The sequence below is a fragment of the Suricata suricatta genome, chromosome 8 (assembly GCF_006229205.1).
Source record: "Suricata suricatta isolate VVHF042 chromosome 8, meerkat_22Aug2017_6uvM2_HiC, whole genome shotgun sequence".
Lineage (NCBI taxonomy): Eukaryota > Metazoa > Chordata > Mammalia > Carnivora > Herpestidae > Suricata > Suricata suricatta.
Window position 1 is genome coordinate 52,001,822 of NC_043707.1, and position 15,943 is coordinate 52,017,764.

Below are 15,943 nucleotides of genomic sequence, written 5' to 3' on the forward strand. Positions count from 1 at the left end.
CGCGGACGCGCGCCCGCCCCGGCGCCACCGCCGCGCGGCCCCCTCCCCCCAAGCCCCGCCGCGGGCACGCCTCCCCTCTCCCTCCCACCTTTCCAGCTCACTCTTTGCGCAAGCGCAGCACAGGTTGCCTGCTCCTCACGCTCCCTCCCGCATAGCCTTCTGGGAAATGTAGTCTTGGAGGGGGTACCGTTGCCTATCGTGCGTGCAGCAAAAGCCCCTCCAAAATGCACAAACGCGGGGGGCAAAGAGACCAAAGCCCCAGAACCTCCTCTCCTAACCCTTGTGCAGATATTTTTTGTGCTACCAGCTCACTCTTCCAAGCTCACTGCATACACACCTTAGCCCCAAACCTCTCTCTGCCCAAGACGCCCCTCTAAGCCGAGTCTCCGCCAGCTGGCTGGCGCCCCTTCCCGGGCTGGCGGTCAAGAAGCGACTTCGCTCCTCAGTAGATCGAATAGGGTAGGTGCAGGGAGGTGGGCGCTGTGAATCAGAAGGGCAAGGGGAGGGAGTCTGTAGGATGTGCTGAAGGACACAAGGGTTGGAGTGGGGGGAGGGTCCTCGTCTCCCGTGTTGCGCTTCATCTGTGGGAAACCCACGCTGCCCTGATGCAGGGCAGAGGGTTGGAGTGGCGTTATCTGGGTTTGGGAGGATCTAGATGAGCTGATCAAGATCACCTGTCAGGCTGACAGAAGGCTATCTCCGAGCCAGAGCCAGCCCCGGAACTGGGGTGGCCCCGAGGCTGCTGGTGTTTGCAGCATCTCTGCTGATCCTTCGCTCCTCCTGAGAACTACGATCGATACCCTGTACCGCCTCTTCCCAAACCCTGGCTGGACCCCTACTCCATCCATCACTTTGGCTTCTTTTTCTAATGAATATTTTCTTTGCTGGAAGGGCTGCTACCAGAGCCTCGGCATAGGGAGATTTCTCATCAGATCTGTCATTTTCCTTGCTACGGCCTGGAAAATACCTTAATCATTCTCTTTCTTCTTCTCAGCTGACAACATTTCTTCTCACCCTCACACAATCAAGAGACAAAAGCCTACTCCCCCATCACACCAGAAAAGAAATACTAGTTCTCTTTTCCCTCTTCAACCCTTCATAGCTCACCCCATATTCATTCCTTCAGCTAAAGGGGAACCAAATTGGAGGCAAATAAGTCAAGGTCTGTGACCTTAAGACCTCAGACTTGCTTCTCATTTTCACCCAAGGAAGGTTTAAGTACCACAAAGGTAATCTCTGAGGGCAGAGATCCTTAACCTGAGAACCACAGATGATCCCTAGAGAGTCCAGGAACTTGGTGAAATTGAATGTAATATCGGGTCCAAGAGTGTTTTTCTAGGGAATGTAAAGGTAGCAGGTCAGAAGGGGGATAGAGGTGCAAGTTTGTTCAGAAAGAACCTTTATAGTTAAGAGGGCAAGGCATATGGTTCTCACCTCCTGACAGGAAGTTTGTCTGGGTCACTTATGGTAGGAGACCAAATGGAAATAGTATTGGGGAAACGACTATCTCTTGCCTTTTGGGTTTGCTCTAAGTCTGCTAGTGAGCCTCAGTTACTTTGGACTAACTGGCGCCACCAAAAGAGAAGAAGCAGACTCTATTGTTTGGAGTGCAGAGTGGAGAGGAATGATGTTTTGGTGGAAATACTGATATTTGTCCAAGAACTTAAAGTGATGGGAGGAAGAGGGAAAAAAACCTCTGGAAGGGTTCTAGTCTTGACTCCTTCATGGCAAATGCTTTGAAGCACTGTTTATTCAAATGTGTAATAACAAGCACCAGAAAACAACATGCAACATTCTCCTCCCCCCCCCCCCCGCCCCCGATCTCCAATCCCAGAAGTAGGAGACCTATAACCATGAAAGTGGAAAGGACTCAAGTTCAGAAAAGGTCCTTGGTGGGCACCCTGGCAGGGTCAGAGTTTAGGAGGGCAAAGGGCAAATGCCCTGCCTGTCGGCCTCCTGCAGTCTGAAGAAAACAGATACCGTCTCCTACCTCAGGCCCTGCTAGGCAAAGCAGTAGTGCCAGCCCTGATTGGAGGGGACAGGAGTACTATTAGGACAGCTCTGCCCTCAGCACTTGGCCTAGCCCAGCCCTCTGGAGGTCATGAGGTGAAGGAGCCTTTCTTCTTAGGGCAGTCATGGAAAGAGAGACCATAGCCTAAATCAAGGTCCATCTGGATGAGAACAAGCCAGCCTCTTGAGGAAGAAAAAGAGCCTTCTTTGCTCTAGAGAGAGTTCTGGGCTGGGAGTTCTTGGCAGGAGTGAATACCCACCCCACCCCCTTCCCCTAGCTCAAGGGCCAGTTGCTAACTTCGGCCCCCAAATGAGAACACTTTATCCATCACATTTCAAATAAATTATAAACACATACACAGAATCCAAACAAAGTTCCAGTAGAAGCTGCTCACAGACCCTCACGGGGGCCAGCCTAAAGAAAAATGGTCACCTCTTTGTTCTCTGTGTCTCTGGAGCTGCAGGCAAAAGTGTTCCTCCTTTTTCCTTGAGTAACCATGGGGACAGCTCAGGACAGAGAGAGGGTCAGACTTAGAAACACTCTCATCCCCATCTTCTCTCCTCTCTCCTCAAATCCCTCCCCCAAAATCTACAAACAAAAATAAAACAAAAAACTTAATTATTTCACTGAAGGATTCTGGAGCATTTGAGGTTGTAAATGTCACTCTCCCTGTCAAGTGAGGAAACTCTGACCTAAAGAAATGACTGGCCCAAAATCAAAGGTCCTGTTTCTGGATACCCCAGTAATGTGTACATTACTGGGGGTGGTGTTCAGGGAGGTGAGAAGGTTGGAGGGATGACTCAGTCCTGAGGAAAAATTGGCACCGGGCACATTCACCTTTGGGATGATTAAGCGGGCTAATTGGCACTGGGTCGGAAAATGGCTGGATTCCTCCTTCTTCATCCTTTCCTGAGCAGCCCTATGGCCAGGGCAGACTGAAGTGCTTCGAGCTGGGGAGGAGACGGATGGCCCTTTCCCAGTCAGCCTTGACTCTTAGGCCCTGGGTTCCAGAGAGGGACTGAAGGAGGTGTCAGAAAGAGGTGACATATCAAAGACAAATATGGAACTGGGTCCCGAAGTAAAGAAGCACCAATAGCATGGCCTGCCCTGGGCTGGGGGTCTGGGTGGGGAGGGATAGAGCCTGGGAGAAGTGAGGAAGCAGGGGAGGAACAGAGGGCAAACCGAGAGGGTACGTCCTTTCATAAAGGTGAGGTAGGGGAGTATGAAAGAGAGGCCAGAGAAGAAGTTGGGGGTTGGGGGGAAAGGAGAGAATGAGGAAAAAATGGGTCCATCCATCCATGTCCTGGGGCTCTGGGGCAACTTAGCCTCTTGGTGGTCCTCTGGGCCCTTCCAAAGCCCCTATATGGCCCCATGGGAATGAGAGGAAGGCCTGGACAGACATAGAAAAGGATCTTGAATGCCTCAGACCCAAGAGACTGGGGAAGGGAGATGGACAGAGAGGTTGGAGGCAGAGAGGGCTAAAAGGGAGTTGCTCCTAGACCCACCAAGGAGGACGACAGGGAGGAAGGCCAAGGGTTTCTAAGGCAAGTATGAGTTTAGTGTTGGTGGAAAGTGCACCAGCCTGGTGGGGTGGGAGGCCCGAGGGAATAGAAGAAACTGCTTCCCCAGCAAGTTTCCTGGCTTCAGTTTCTTGAAGTTGCAACCCAGTTGCAATGTATCTACTCCCCACTGAGTCCAGGTCTCATCAGGACCACCTACAGGGCTGTTTTCTAGGCTAGATGGCCTCCTGGGTTCCCACAGGGTAGGCTCTGTGGGCAATCGGAGGCCAGAGGAAAAAGTGGGAAGCATACCGAGCTTGGGCTGACTGGAGATCAGGGCAGACACAAGGCTTAGATAACAGCCACTGCAGAGGGATCACTAAACCACTGGTGGGCCCTTCATGCAAAGGACCAGGAAGAAGGCTGCCAGCCAATTTCCCCTCCCCCCACTTTTATTGAAACTGACAGGTTGATAGAAGTGGCTGCTAAGACCAGTCTCGGGATTCTGGTCTCCTGCTCCCAACCCTCTCCTGCAATGGGAGGCCACAAGTGTACAAGGAAGACCCAAAATAAAATGCCGGGGTCCAGGCAGTAGACAAGAAACTCCTGCCATCCAAGGCTCCAAGCAACAGGAGGGATAGGAAGCCACTGGTAGGGCTGCCGGGGTTTCTGACAGCTGATGCCTGCCCCTCCATCGACGATGTCTCAAAGCTCAAAGCCCAGAATGTTGGAGGAGGGGAGCTGGAGAAGGAAGAAGAGGGAGGTCCTGGAAGCTGGAGGTGGTTGAAGAGGTGCTGTCCTGTTTGGGAGTAGCCAGGTGGGAGCTGCTTACTGCTTCTCCACCGCTCCCTGCTCAGCTGCGCTCTCCTGGCTGGGGCCCTGGCCCTGGTCCTGTTCCTGGCCCTGCCCATGCCACGGGGTCTCCTTGAACACAAACCAACAGTTCCCGGCCCACAGGAAGAAGTTGATAAAGCCGAAGAGCTGCAAAGACATCAGGAAAGTTTGTGAGAATAGTAAGGATGGTATTGTGGGAACAGGGAGGAGGAGTTTTTGCGGGGACGGATGGGTGGAGAAGAGGCACGGAGGGCTCAGCAGACTAAAAATACAGAGAACTGGAGATAGAGGCAGAGTTCAGTGCTGATACCACTAAGGTATCAGCTCTCTGGCAAAAGTCTCTAACTGTCCACAGCATGCACCCAAGTTGTAGCTTGGTCGCTAGGAGAGTCTGGCCCCTGGAGTGAAGCATCATGCAAAGCAGAGCAAGGAGCAGGGAGGGGCTTTGGTGGCACTTTCCAGAGCACTGTTCCGGAGCGCCTTTTTCAAGGGTGGGTGTGACCAGAGCTGTCCAAGGTGCTTCCTTCTTAGGAACAGGGACTCAGCCCGGGCTATATTCAAATATTTATTCAAAAATACTTAGAAACCTATCAACAGGAAGTATTGGGTTGGGGGAAGTGTACTGATGTCTGCAATTCAAAATGCATTAAAAATCAGGTGGTTCGATGGATGAAAAGAGCCAGGTAGATATGTGATAAAGCAAGTATAGTAAAATGTTAATGGTGCAGTTTAGGCAATGAGCATGTGGGTGTTCATTGTAAAATTCTTTCCACTTCACTGTATGTGTGAAATTTTTTTACAATAAAATTTTGGGGGCTAAAACCAATCAGCAGGGTTCAAGAAAGGTCTAGAAGGTTCCCTGGTGTGCCAGGGATTAAACCTTTCTGTTGGTGGACCTTGGGGAGTTCCAGGTCATTTTCAGGGCAGGGCTAAGGTGACAAGGGGCATTTGAAAAGTTTGAAGCCAGGGTGCCTGAGTGGCTCAATCAGTAAGCATCTGACCTCGGCTCAGCTCATGATTTCACAGTTTCTGGGTTTGAACCCCGTGTTGGGCTCTATGCTGACAGCTCAGAGCCTGGAGCCTGCTTCAGATTCTGTGTCACCCTCTCTCTCTGCTCCTCCCTGCTCATGCTCTCTCTCTCTCTCTCTCAAAAATACATAAACATTAAAAAGTGAAAAGCTTGATGCCTCAGCTATCTACCAACTGATATGGAAAGATTTCCACATTGTAACAACCAGCATGGACAAACATGTACATACCAGCCAGACCCACCCCTGCCCAAAGCTCCTCTCCAGTCTGGAGGTCTGAGTGACAATGGGTGACAACCTCACTCCTTCTGGGTCTGCTCCCAGCTGTAGCCCAACCACAGCCTGTGCTCTCCTTCACATGCTCGCATGTGCACACTCAAACACACACACACACACACACACACACACACACACACACAGTAAAGAAGCAGGAGTGGGAGGCAGTCATGAAGGGCATGCCTGGATGTGGGGAGAAGGGAAATGGAAGACAGAATACAGAAGGAGGAAAGAAAAGGAGGCTAAATGGATCTTGGGTTCACTCCAAACTAAAATGTCTTCTTGGGGTTAGCCAGGGGCCAGCAGCCACCCTTAGGTGCTGGTGTCACCGGCTCCAGGTGCAGGGGATGCCAGCTGGAGAGTCACCCTCTCTGTTCATCCCAGAACCCCCTAGCTGGGCCAGGCCTGGGCATCTGGGATAGCACCGCCTCCCCAGGTCCCCTTCAGTGGCCACAGGTCTCACCACAGAGATGTTGGCTAGTCCCATGGAGGGTGTGGCCCCAGCACTGCACACCGCTTCCTCTCCATGGCACACAGACATGGCTGCAGTCAGGCTGGATGGCCGTGTGGCCCCCTTGATGTCCGTCAAGCCCTTGCCCCAGGCAGCTGCAGCTACCAGCCAGAAGAAGGTGAAGGAGACAGTCACGCAGAAGTCCTAGGAGAAGCAGAGAGACAAGAAATACACTCAGAAAGTTCCCTGTGATTACTTACTGCTTTTCCACTTGCCATAATGTACTGGGATCCTGGGGTCCTAAGACAGTCACCACATCCCATCCTACCCATCCTACCTAGAACCTCTAGGAGCCCAGATCATCTTAAGGAAACTGTTCACTGCCACCAAAAGAACTCTGCCACCCAGGGCCACACCTCCCCATGCCCTCAGAACTGAGGTCAGGCAACAATGTATCCAGGCACCTACTGGTCAATGTCACCCCAAATCCAAGTGGCCTAAACTTCCCACTCTCCCCTTCAAGCTTTTCCTTTGGTCACCATTGCTCAGCTACAACTGGTGGCAGAGTGAGAGCAGACTGCAGGAGACAAATGGGGTCCCCTGAGGCACCCCTTCCACTTTGCACGCCTGGGATAGGGAGACAGTAAAGGGGGAATAATATTAATGATAGCCAACACTTCTTGAAGCTAACTATATACCAGATATTTTACATGCATTTTCACTTATCTCCCCAAACACTATGAAATAGGTATTATTTTATCCCCATTTTATACTGAGGAAACTGAGGTTTATAGAAGATAAGTGACTTGTCCAAGAGCACACAGCCAGGAAGGGACTGCTCTGGAATCTGAACCCAGGCAGTCCAACTCCAGAGCCTGCTTCTTGATGCTACTATGCCTCCTGTGGGCAAAGCAAGTGATGGGAAGTTGGTAGAGGCAGCGTGGTTAGAGCTGTGGGAACCACAGAACCTGAAGGGATCAACCACGAAGAGCTGGCAGGGGGACTTGGGAGGTCCCACATATGGGTGTCCTCCCCTCTCGCTCTGACATCAGCCTCACGACGCACATCTCCCCAGTTTCTCCACCCCATTGTCCCTCCTAGCCTCTGCCTACTCACCACCAGCGGGAAGCGCTTGTTCTCTGTGTACAGGTTGTGGAAACGCAGGTAGACCACTAGTGCAGCCATGGTGTAGAAGAAAGAAAAGATGCCTAGGGTCACAAAGAACTCGGCGGGAGCAGAGAAATCCCCCATCAGGTGCATCGTCTTGGAGGTGGAGTCATCATCGCAGAGGGGCATCTCATACTGGACCCGGTTCAACCTGCAGGTGGCAGGGGATGCCATCCTGAGCTTGAGGCAATTCTCTCCCTGTGGAGGCAAAGGACTGTGCCTGCCCTGGGGGTAGTCCTGTGCTCCTTCTCACCCTGGAGCCAAGAAAGGGGGTGTGGGGGAGAGGAATGCTTCTGGATGGAACCCTGCAGTCAAGACAGGAAGATCCCTGGAATTCTGGTCAAACTTTACCTCCTGTTCACCCACTACCCCACACTCGTCTACCTTGCCCAGATATGGTGACCGTGTATTTCCAAGGACCTCCAGGGCCCTTTAGGCCACTGCCACAATAATCCATCTATTTCTTGTAGCCAAACCACCAGGGAGATCAGCTTCATTTTGCCCCTAGGAAAAGGACACACAGGCCTATGGTGGCCAGGTTAGTTTGGATTTTCCCATTCTCAGGCCTTAGCTGCCCCTGCCCCTGACCAATGAGACTATAGGGAACAAAATAAGGAGAGAAAAACAAACACCCTGTATATACAAGAGATGGTTAGTACTAAAAATTAGTACTAAAATTGGTATTAAAATTTTCTGAAAAGGCAAGCCCTATCCCCAATTCTCCTCTGAACAGTTGGGACTCCCCTCCCTAAGCTCCAAGTAGCCAAGAAAGAGTATTTTTTTCTACCTCCTAGTCAAGGTGCACATCCTCATATTCTAGTGGTACCAGGTAAGCACCCACGTCAACTCTTTAGGATCTTAGTACTAACACGTCCCCTAACCTTCAAGGCAGGGAGGAGGTTGCCGAAGGTCAGAAAGACTTGCCCAACCAGCTGAGACTCCTATAAGCCTCCATCCCCAACTGCATGGTTTTTTTCTGTAGGAACTATGCTATACCTGCTATTGGTTATCCATGGGTTGGAACATTTTTATGACAATGATCTGTCTGAGGCTCCCTGATACTTTTCTATGAAAGTCTAAAACTCCTAAAGGGCAGGAAGGACCCAAGTCTTGTAGCTCTATTTGAACCTGGAGTGGCACTCAACAACAGGTCTTTAAGTTTCTAGAGAAGGAAGAGACCAAGCAGGTCCTGCCAAACCAGCGAAAGAGGCTGTTTGGGGTCAGAATCAATTCCTGCTCACCTGAAGGGATAGCCGAACAAAACAATGATGGAGCTCACATCCTTGGCTTCGTTGTTGCAGCGGACTGTTGCTCCTGTCTCCCCGCTGTAGGAGCCACAGGACCCGAAGGCGAAAATAGCGAAGAGCTGAGGGAGAGGGAAGCCCCTTTGAGAGTCAGAACGTATATCTCATCAGAACCACCTTCTGACTCTTAGCTGGTGCAGATATGGTGGAGGAGGCCGGGATTTCCTTTAATCAACTCCCTTCTGGAGCTGCACCTGAGTCCCGGACCTTATAGTCAAATGAATGAGGTTGACTTTGCGTGGTGTCCAGGAGGAAGATAGAGAGAAAGAAGAAATGGACAGTTTCTGCCTCTCTCCATTGGACAGATGTGACAGTGGAGAACATAGGTAGCCTCCTTAAGATGATGAGCAGCACAAAGCAATTTAAGGTTTTGGAAAAGTGTAGCATAAAGCTGGGCTTGAATTTCCTCCCCAAGGGAGAGGCACCCTAGAAATAGATTCCTCTGTGCTGAGATCAAGCATGCTTTGGGATTCTTTCCATTTCTCCTTTGAAGCTATCATTGAATCTTGTCATTACCTCGTTGCTAACTTCCAGGGGCTTCCTGCCTCACTGGAGGTATAGCTAGAAGCAGCAACTTCCGCCAAGCCTTCAGAAGGGCCAAGCGAGGAAGGGCTATGCTCCTCTTCCCCCAAAGCTACTTTTCTTTGCAGCAACAATGCTGCCTGCATCCATGCTGACAGTCTTGGCCCAAGCCCAGAGCAAAGTGCCTTCCACTTGCCTTATCAGCCTCCACTGTTTCCCCAGTGGTGTTTCCCTTTGTAATCTGTCGATCCTGCCATTGTTCAGTGTTAAAAACCAGAAGCATTTCAGGTCACTTGAATTGTTTTCCTCTCCACCTTTCATCACATTTTACTAAACCTCCTGTCTTAAGTGAAATGAAATTTCCTCAACCTATGATTTTCTAATTTCTTTCTGGGGAAACACACTGGTTAGAAAAGGAGGTGAGAAACTGGAATCTCTTATCCTCCCGCATCATCTGTTCAGGCCCCCTTTCCTGTGCACTTACCTTATACAGGCTTGTACATGATGTAATCATTCTCATTAAGCAGAGAGCTTATTCTGTTAATGATCATTTTCTGTATGTTTCTCCGTGTCTCAGTGTCTTGGACATTAAACACCTAGAAGACAGCTAATCTACATCCCAGGCTTGCACCCAGAGTTTAGAATAGAGTTATGTGCACGTGATTTTGCTAATGCTTGATAGTTGTATGGAGTTTTGAAAAGAGATGTGGAAAAAGACGTGGAAAAGAGTTTGGAAATCTGGGTTCTAGTCCTGGCCTTGTCACTGATGAGCTGGGTGACCTCTAATAAATCACTTGGAGTCTCAGTTTTCTCATCTGTAAAACGAGGGGTTTGGAGCAGGCAATCAAGAGGCCTTTCTCCCACTGGATGAGGGCAATGCTATCACTGTGCTCTTGGCCAGGCTTGCCAACAGCTGTGTTCTGCCCCTGGGCAGTGTCCGGTGCCACTGCCCCGCCTTGCATCGCCTGCCCTGGCAGATCTCCTCCATGCTGGAGCCACTGACCCCTCTCGAAAGGTCATAATGAGCACCTCTCTGTTTCCAGAAGGTTTAATTCAGACAACTGAGAATTGTCTCCATTTAAAAAATATATCCAAGAAAGGAAATAGTATAACTCTCTCCAATGCCTGAATAGCCTCCTCATCTGGCTTAATTTACAGAGACTGCAGTGGAGTCTGTTTGCTCATCATGACAGAGCTGAAGAGAAGTTGCCCAAAGCCTCTGCCTCATTACCCTTTATATACTCCAAGCCTCCTCACTGGCATAATAATGACGCCTCTCTAGCTCCTCCTCATAGGAATTCTCTAACTTTTGTCAGCTCTATGAGCCTCTTACAAATAGTCTCTGGTGCTCAGAACTGAACACACAATTTAGAGTATCACATTCTAGGAAGGGCAGCATAGTTAGATATATTTTTACCCAATAGAGTCCCCTAAGAAAATAGATATTCCTAACTTGGGGCAATGGATAGTGAGTTATGGAGCCTTCTCTTCACTAGCACTTCCTTGATATGCACTCCTGAACATCTACAGAAAGATGACACTTATTGAGCACCTACTGTGTACTGGCACTGTTCTAAGCACTATCATTTAATAGTGAACTAAAGTGAAAAATCTCTGTCTTCATGGAGCCCGCACTCTAGAGCTGCCCTATCCACAATGGTAGCCACTAGCCAAGTGTGGCTATTTACATTCAACTTCATTAAAATTTAAAGCAATTAAAACTTCACAGTGGCTCAGTTACGTTTAGCCACATTTCAATAGCCACACGTAACTAGCAGATACCATATTGGACAACACAGGTAGATAATAGAACTTTTCCATCATTGCCCAAAGTTCTGCTATGTCTAGATGATACATCAGAACCTTGAGGTTCTGAAAATCCTGAATCCTGAATCCTAGATTCTATGTCAGAACCTTGAGGTTCTGAAAGTCCTGAATTCTGCTCAGAGAGTGAAATATACCACGAGTAACTTTAGTACTAGCTGTATCCTCTTCTATTCTGATTCTTTGAAAGTCAGGAATTCCTAAACCCCTTACAAAGCTCCTTATCAATCAGAGTATGTAATTAAATCTGAACATCACACAGTCACATGAAGCCAAATAGCATAAAGTTTGTTATGTAAGTGGACAATGGAAAAAATCTGAGGGGAACCTCATAGGTTCACAGGACAGCAGAGCAAAAAAAGATCTTAGAGATTATCAAGCCAATGTTCTCATTTCACAGAGGTAGAAATTAAAGTCCCAAAAGATTAAGTGACTTTCCCAAGGTCACATTTAGCCATTGTGTGGGCCAGCCTTAGAATTCATATCTGCTGATTCCCTGTCCAGAGCTCTTTCTATCTAATCAACAAACAGCTATTATGCATTAGTGTGCCAAGTGCTGGAGATACAAAGATGAATAAGACCCAGTACCTTCTTTTAAGAGTTTACGTCCAGAAAAAAAAGAGCCATGCTCAAATAAACAAATAAAATTCTGCATCACAAAGTTATTAAGGCTAAAAAAAGAGATCTCTCTTCTGTTCAGGGAGGATTGTAAGGAGGCAGGGAGTAGCTCTGCACCGGGCATAAAGGAGCAGAGAAAGACACCCTGTCCCAGTCCCCATCACCTTTATGTACCAGATTTGCTTTCTTCCCTAAATGTGGCAGGTGACTGAGCCACTAGGAAGAGCGGGAAAGAACTGAAACCATCCATGTCACCAACTGTAAGGGTTTCTGAGTTGAGTAAAATGCTCAAAGAGAACAGGAGCTAAGGAGAGAGAGAGTCCCTGAGACAGGGAAGGGCTGGATCTCTGAACTTCTGATGCCAACCTGGCACCTTCCTCCTCTTGGACCTGTATTTCTAGGGAGAGCGATGGTCATATATTGCTCTCCACACCCTCCTCCTCCTGCCTCTGTGTCTCTTTGGGAAAGATGTCAAATTAACCTTGCCAGTTTGGCGCTGACTTGCTTGATGGTGATGATCCTCTGTCAGTCTTGAGGACACTTCCATCCCTAGTCAGTGCAGAGCACAAGGAAGACAAGATCTCCCCCCAAATCTTATCCCCACAGTCATCCTATTGGTCTGATGGATTCTAACAGTATTCTTTCTCATTCCCCACACCAATTGAAATAGCTTATTTTCATTATAGACCCCAGAGCTGAGTAAGTGGCTTTGGCACCTCAAATTATTGATCAGGGGTACAGTTAATAATAATATGACTTATTGTGGGAATGCTGACTGAGTAATCCAGGAGATTCCTTTGTGCCTTACCTTCAAAGTGAGAATCTGGCAGTGATATTTGAATAATCTAACCAAAGGACAAATCTTGCTGAGAATATGCATAAAGGGAAAATTTGGGGGGAAAGGGAGGTTTGGGAACAAGAGGAAAGCGAACCAACGCTTGCTGAATATATCCTGGACTGTCTGGGCTGAATGACTGGATGCTTTACAGAAATTACCTCCTATAATCCTCCCAGTGAACCCATGAGATGGATCTTACCCTCATTTACAGATAAGAAACTGAGGCCCACAAAGATTTTGTTAGTTACCCTAGGTCCCTCAGATTCTAAGGCTAGAAAGCAGAGGAAACTCCATTTAAACCAAAGCCCATCAACCTAAAATTCTGCCTTTTCCCTTTTTTAAGAAAACCAGTTCTTTAATAATTGGTCTATATCCATGTTATTTTGCTAGCTTTGTGTAGACTTAGCGAGACTCCAGAACTGGAATTGAGGTGAGATTAATTTCTGAGTTTAAAAAAAAAGACACTCTAAGCCAAGCTTCTGACTAATAAGACTAACATTGCTTTCTTCTTACCAGGATTCCAGCAAAATTGCTTTTTGATAACAGTGACAACAAGTTTTCAAGTATCATTATGATAAGCACAAGATCTGTGTTTTCTTTTTCTTTTTCTCTTTCTTTTTCTTTTCCTTTTCCAGTCAGGGACATTTGATCCCTCCAAGCAGAAAATGAGTGAAAATCCCAAATGACATTTTCACTCTCATTTCTGGTGTTGGTTTCTGTGTACTTTTATATTAGCTCATCCTGCAGAGACTCGGGGCAAGTGAAACTCACGCTCTGAATTCAGGCTGCTAGGATGGCAGTAAAGCAAATCATGTCTCCCTTTAATGCTGTCCTTTGAGTGAAAGCTGAGTTCAGAGTCTAGCCCTGGGTCCCTGGATTTAGTACTATGAGAGAAAGATATCACGCCCCTCTAAGAAGTTGACAATCATGAAACTCAAATGGTTCTTAACTCTTAGAGATCAGTGCTGACCCCGGGAGGAGACTGGATCATTTTTCTAGGCATTATTTTGTGCAGCTTTTATAGGAATGTGGGTACTGGGGGAGGAGGGCACTGATAAAAGGATAGAAGGATTGAAGAGGGAAGCTTTTCAGAATTCCCCCATGAAGGATGATTCCATGGTCTAATAACTTCATTGTTTCCCTCATCCCTTGACAGTCTTTCTCAAATTTCCCTTAGATCCATTTATCTAGTTTAACGATAAAATTGTACTCTTACATTTCAGGTCCTGCTCCTCATAATGGCTCCCTAGTTCTGGTTGGCAGTCACATGGAGCCTTAATAACATTGTTATATGGCCACCACTGGTACTCAAGTGGTGGTTGGGAACAGGGAAGTGGGGGGAGGTGAACCAGCTCAGTCAGCAGTCCATCCAACTGGTCTTAAGGCAGTGGAGAGAGTGGAAAGTCCCCAGTGGATCCCAAAGTTTGCACTTTGGAGCTCCTTGCCTGGCCTGTAGCCCCACTCAAGGTCTCAGATATCCAGAGATAACCCCAAATGCACTATTGCCCCTGAATTCCAGATCTGGTGATTCTCATCCAAACAATGATTCAGGACTCAGTGACACAGTGTTAACTACTGTCTCCAGTGAGTTCAAAGCCCTTTAGAACTCAATCCTCCTCAGTATTTTTTTTTTAATTTTTTTAATGTTTTTTGAGAGGCAGAAGGAGACAGTACGAGCAGGGAAGGGTCAGAGAGAGAGGGAGACACAGAATCGGAAACAGGCTCCAGGCTCTGAGCTAGCTGTCAGCACAGAGCCCGACGCAGGGTTCGAACCCACAAACCATGAAATCATGACCTGAGCCAAAGCTGGACACTTAACCGACTGAGCCACCCAGGCACCCCATTCCTCCTCAGTATTAACAGTAACTTATTCCCTAGCTGAATTCTGTGCTGAAAGCACATTAATTAAGTTATTCACACACCATTTGGTGTGTGGATTGCCTAACTTAAATTTCTTCGGTTATAGTGCACTAAATGCTCCCAACAAGTTTTCATGATTTGAAAGAATGACTGTACCTGTCCACATTCCTAACATACTCAGGGGGCTTTGGGCACTTGTAAGGACAGAGGACCTACCAATATCTCAAAGTACCATGAGGCAAGGAGATGGTATTTCCCCTAGCCAGTTACAGAGGAAATTGAGGCCATGAGCAAGTGATCTCTTCAAGGTCACAGGGGGAGTCTAATGAAGGACAATATTCTAGCATATCAACCCTTTTAAAGCAGACCCTAGGGATGGTGTGATCAACATTTAACTAATGTTGAAAACTGAGGTCCAAAGAAGTGACTTGCACAAGGTCACATAGCTGGGAAAGGCAGGACCATGTCTGAAACCCAGAGCCCTAGCTTTCCAGCTCAATATTTTATCTTATTCTACAAGCCACATCTTGGCCACAGTGTGATTTTTATTGTCTCGATATTTTTTCTTTCATTTAACTGTAGAGCCATAGGCTTCATTCATTCATTCATTCATTCATTCATTCATTCATTCACTCACTCACTCACTCACTCACTCAGTTACAGGAACCCAGATTACTCTAGTGACCTCAACAGGCCAACCGATAGCCAGCCAGGACCCTGTCTCCGGAGTCCACCTTCAAGATCAGTCAGGTCCTGGCGGGTTTGGTGGCCGGATGGTTTCCCTCGCCAGCCTCCTTCCCTCCTCTGCCCTCCATGGATTTCCTCCTCCTTGTCCTTCTCCCCCCTCCCGCCACCGAAGAGTGGTATGTGCAGGATCAGAGTTCTGGAAAGGTTACACCCGGGTCCTCTCGCCCGGGTGAAATGTGAGCACCCTGGGCAAGGGCTCCTTGCACATAGAAGGACCGAATCCCGGTCTCCGCATGCCTTGCTCCTCACCCTCCTGCCACCAAGTGCAAGGGAAGCTGCTCCAGCCACCCCTCCCCCGCCCACCTGTCGCCGCCCCCCACCCTTCCGCCACGGCCGGTGGCAGCTCCTCCCCGCCCCCCACTCCGGCCTCATTGCTTCGGGTCAGCGTCACAGCTCAGGCTCCCGAAATAGCCCGCGGCTAGAGCGTCGACTCACCCACTGGAGAACTTTGATGAAGCCCAGCGGCTCCTCCAGCCGCCTCCAGCGCAACCCCACGAGCAGGCGGTCCACCTGCGGAGACCGGGCAGGAGAGGGAGTCAGGACGGTGGGGGACCCCTGAAAGCGCTGGTCTTCCTCCCACTCAGGATAGGGGGCAGAAAAAGGTCCGGCCCAACCCCCAGGTGGAGAAGGGGTGATAAAACAAGTCTCAGGGCGCGCGGGGAGTACCTGCTGGCGCGGTGACTTGTCCGCCGCGCGGCTCGAGCCCTCTGTCGAAGACATGCTGGCGCAGCGGGGTCGGGGCGCAGCGAAGGGGCTCGGCTCTCTGGCCGGGAGGCTCTGGGCACCGCGGTCGGGCTGGGGGCTGCTGGCCGGCGGCGGTGACAGCTAGCGGTGCGGGAGCGCGGACGGCCGTCGGCGGCCCGAGCTCCAGGCTGGCGGGGCGGGTAGCCGGGGCGCTGCAGCTAGCGCTTGCGGAGGCCGGGACCGCCGCTCAGCCCCTCCGGCTGCAGAAAGCCTTCGAGTC

General features: G+C 49.2%; 1 protein-coding gene across 1 annotated transcript; it reads right to left on the minus strand.

Annotated features, from left to right (window-relative positions):
• Nucleotides 1-1,823: 1,823 nt before the first annotated feature.
• SYPL2 (synaptophysin like 2) lies at nucleotides 1,824-15,699 on the minus strand. Its single transcript, XM_029945792.1, has 6 exons — nucleotides 15,646-15,699; nucleotides 15,415-15,489; nucleotides 8,508-8,632; nucleotides 7,216-7,417; nucleotides 6,112-6,303; nucleotides 1,824-4,491 (listed from the first exon to the last, which is right to left on the minus strand). The coding sequence occupies exons 1-6, from the start codon at nucleotides 15,697-15,699 to the stop codon at nucleotides 4,339-4,341; spliced, it is 801 nt and encodes a 266-aa protein (XP_029801652.1). The 3' UTR covers nucleotides 1,824-4,338.
• Nucleotides 15,700-15,943: the final 244 nt, after the last annotated feature.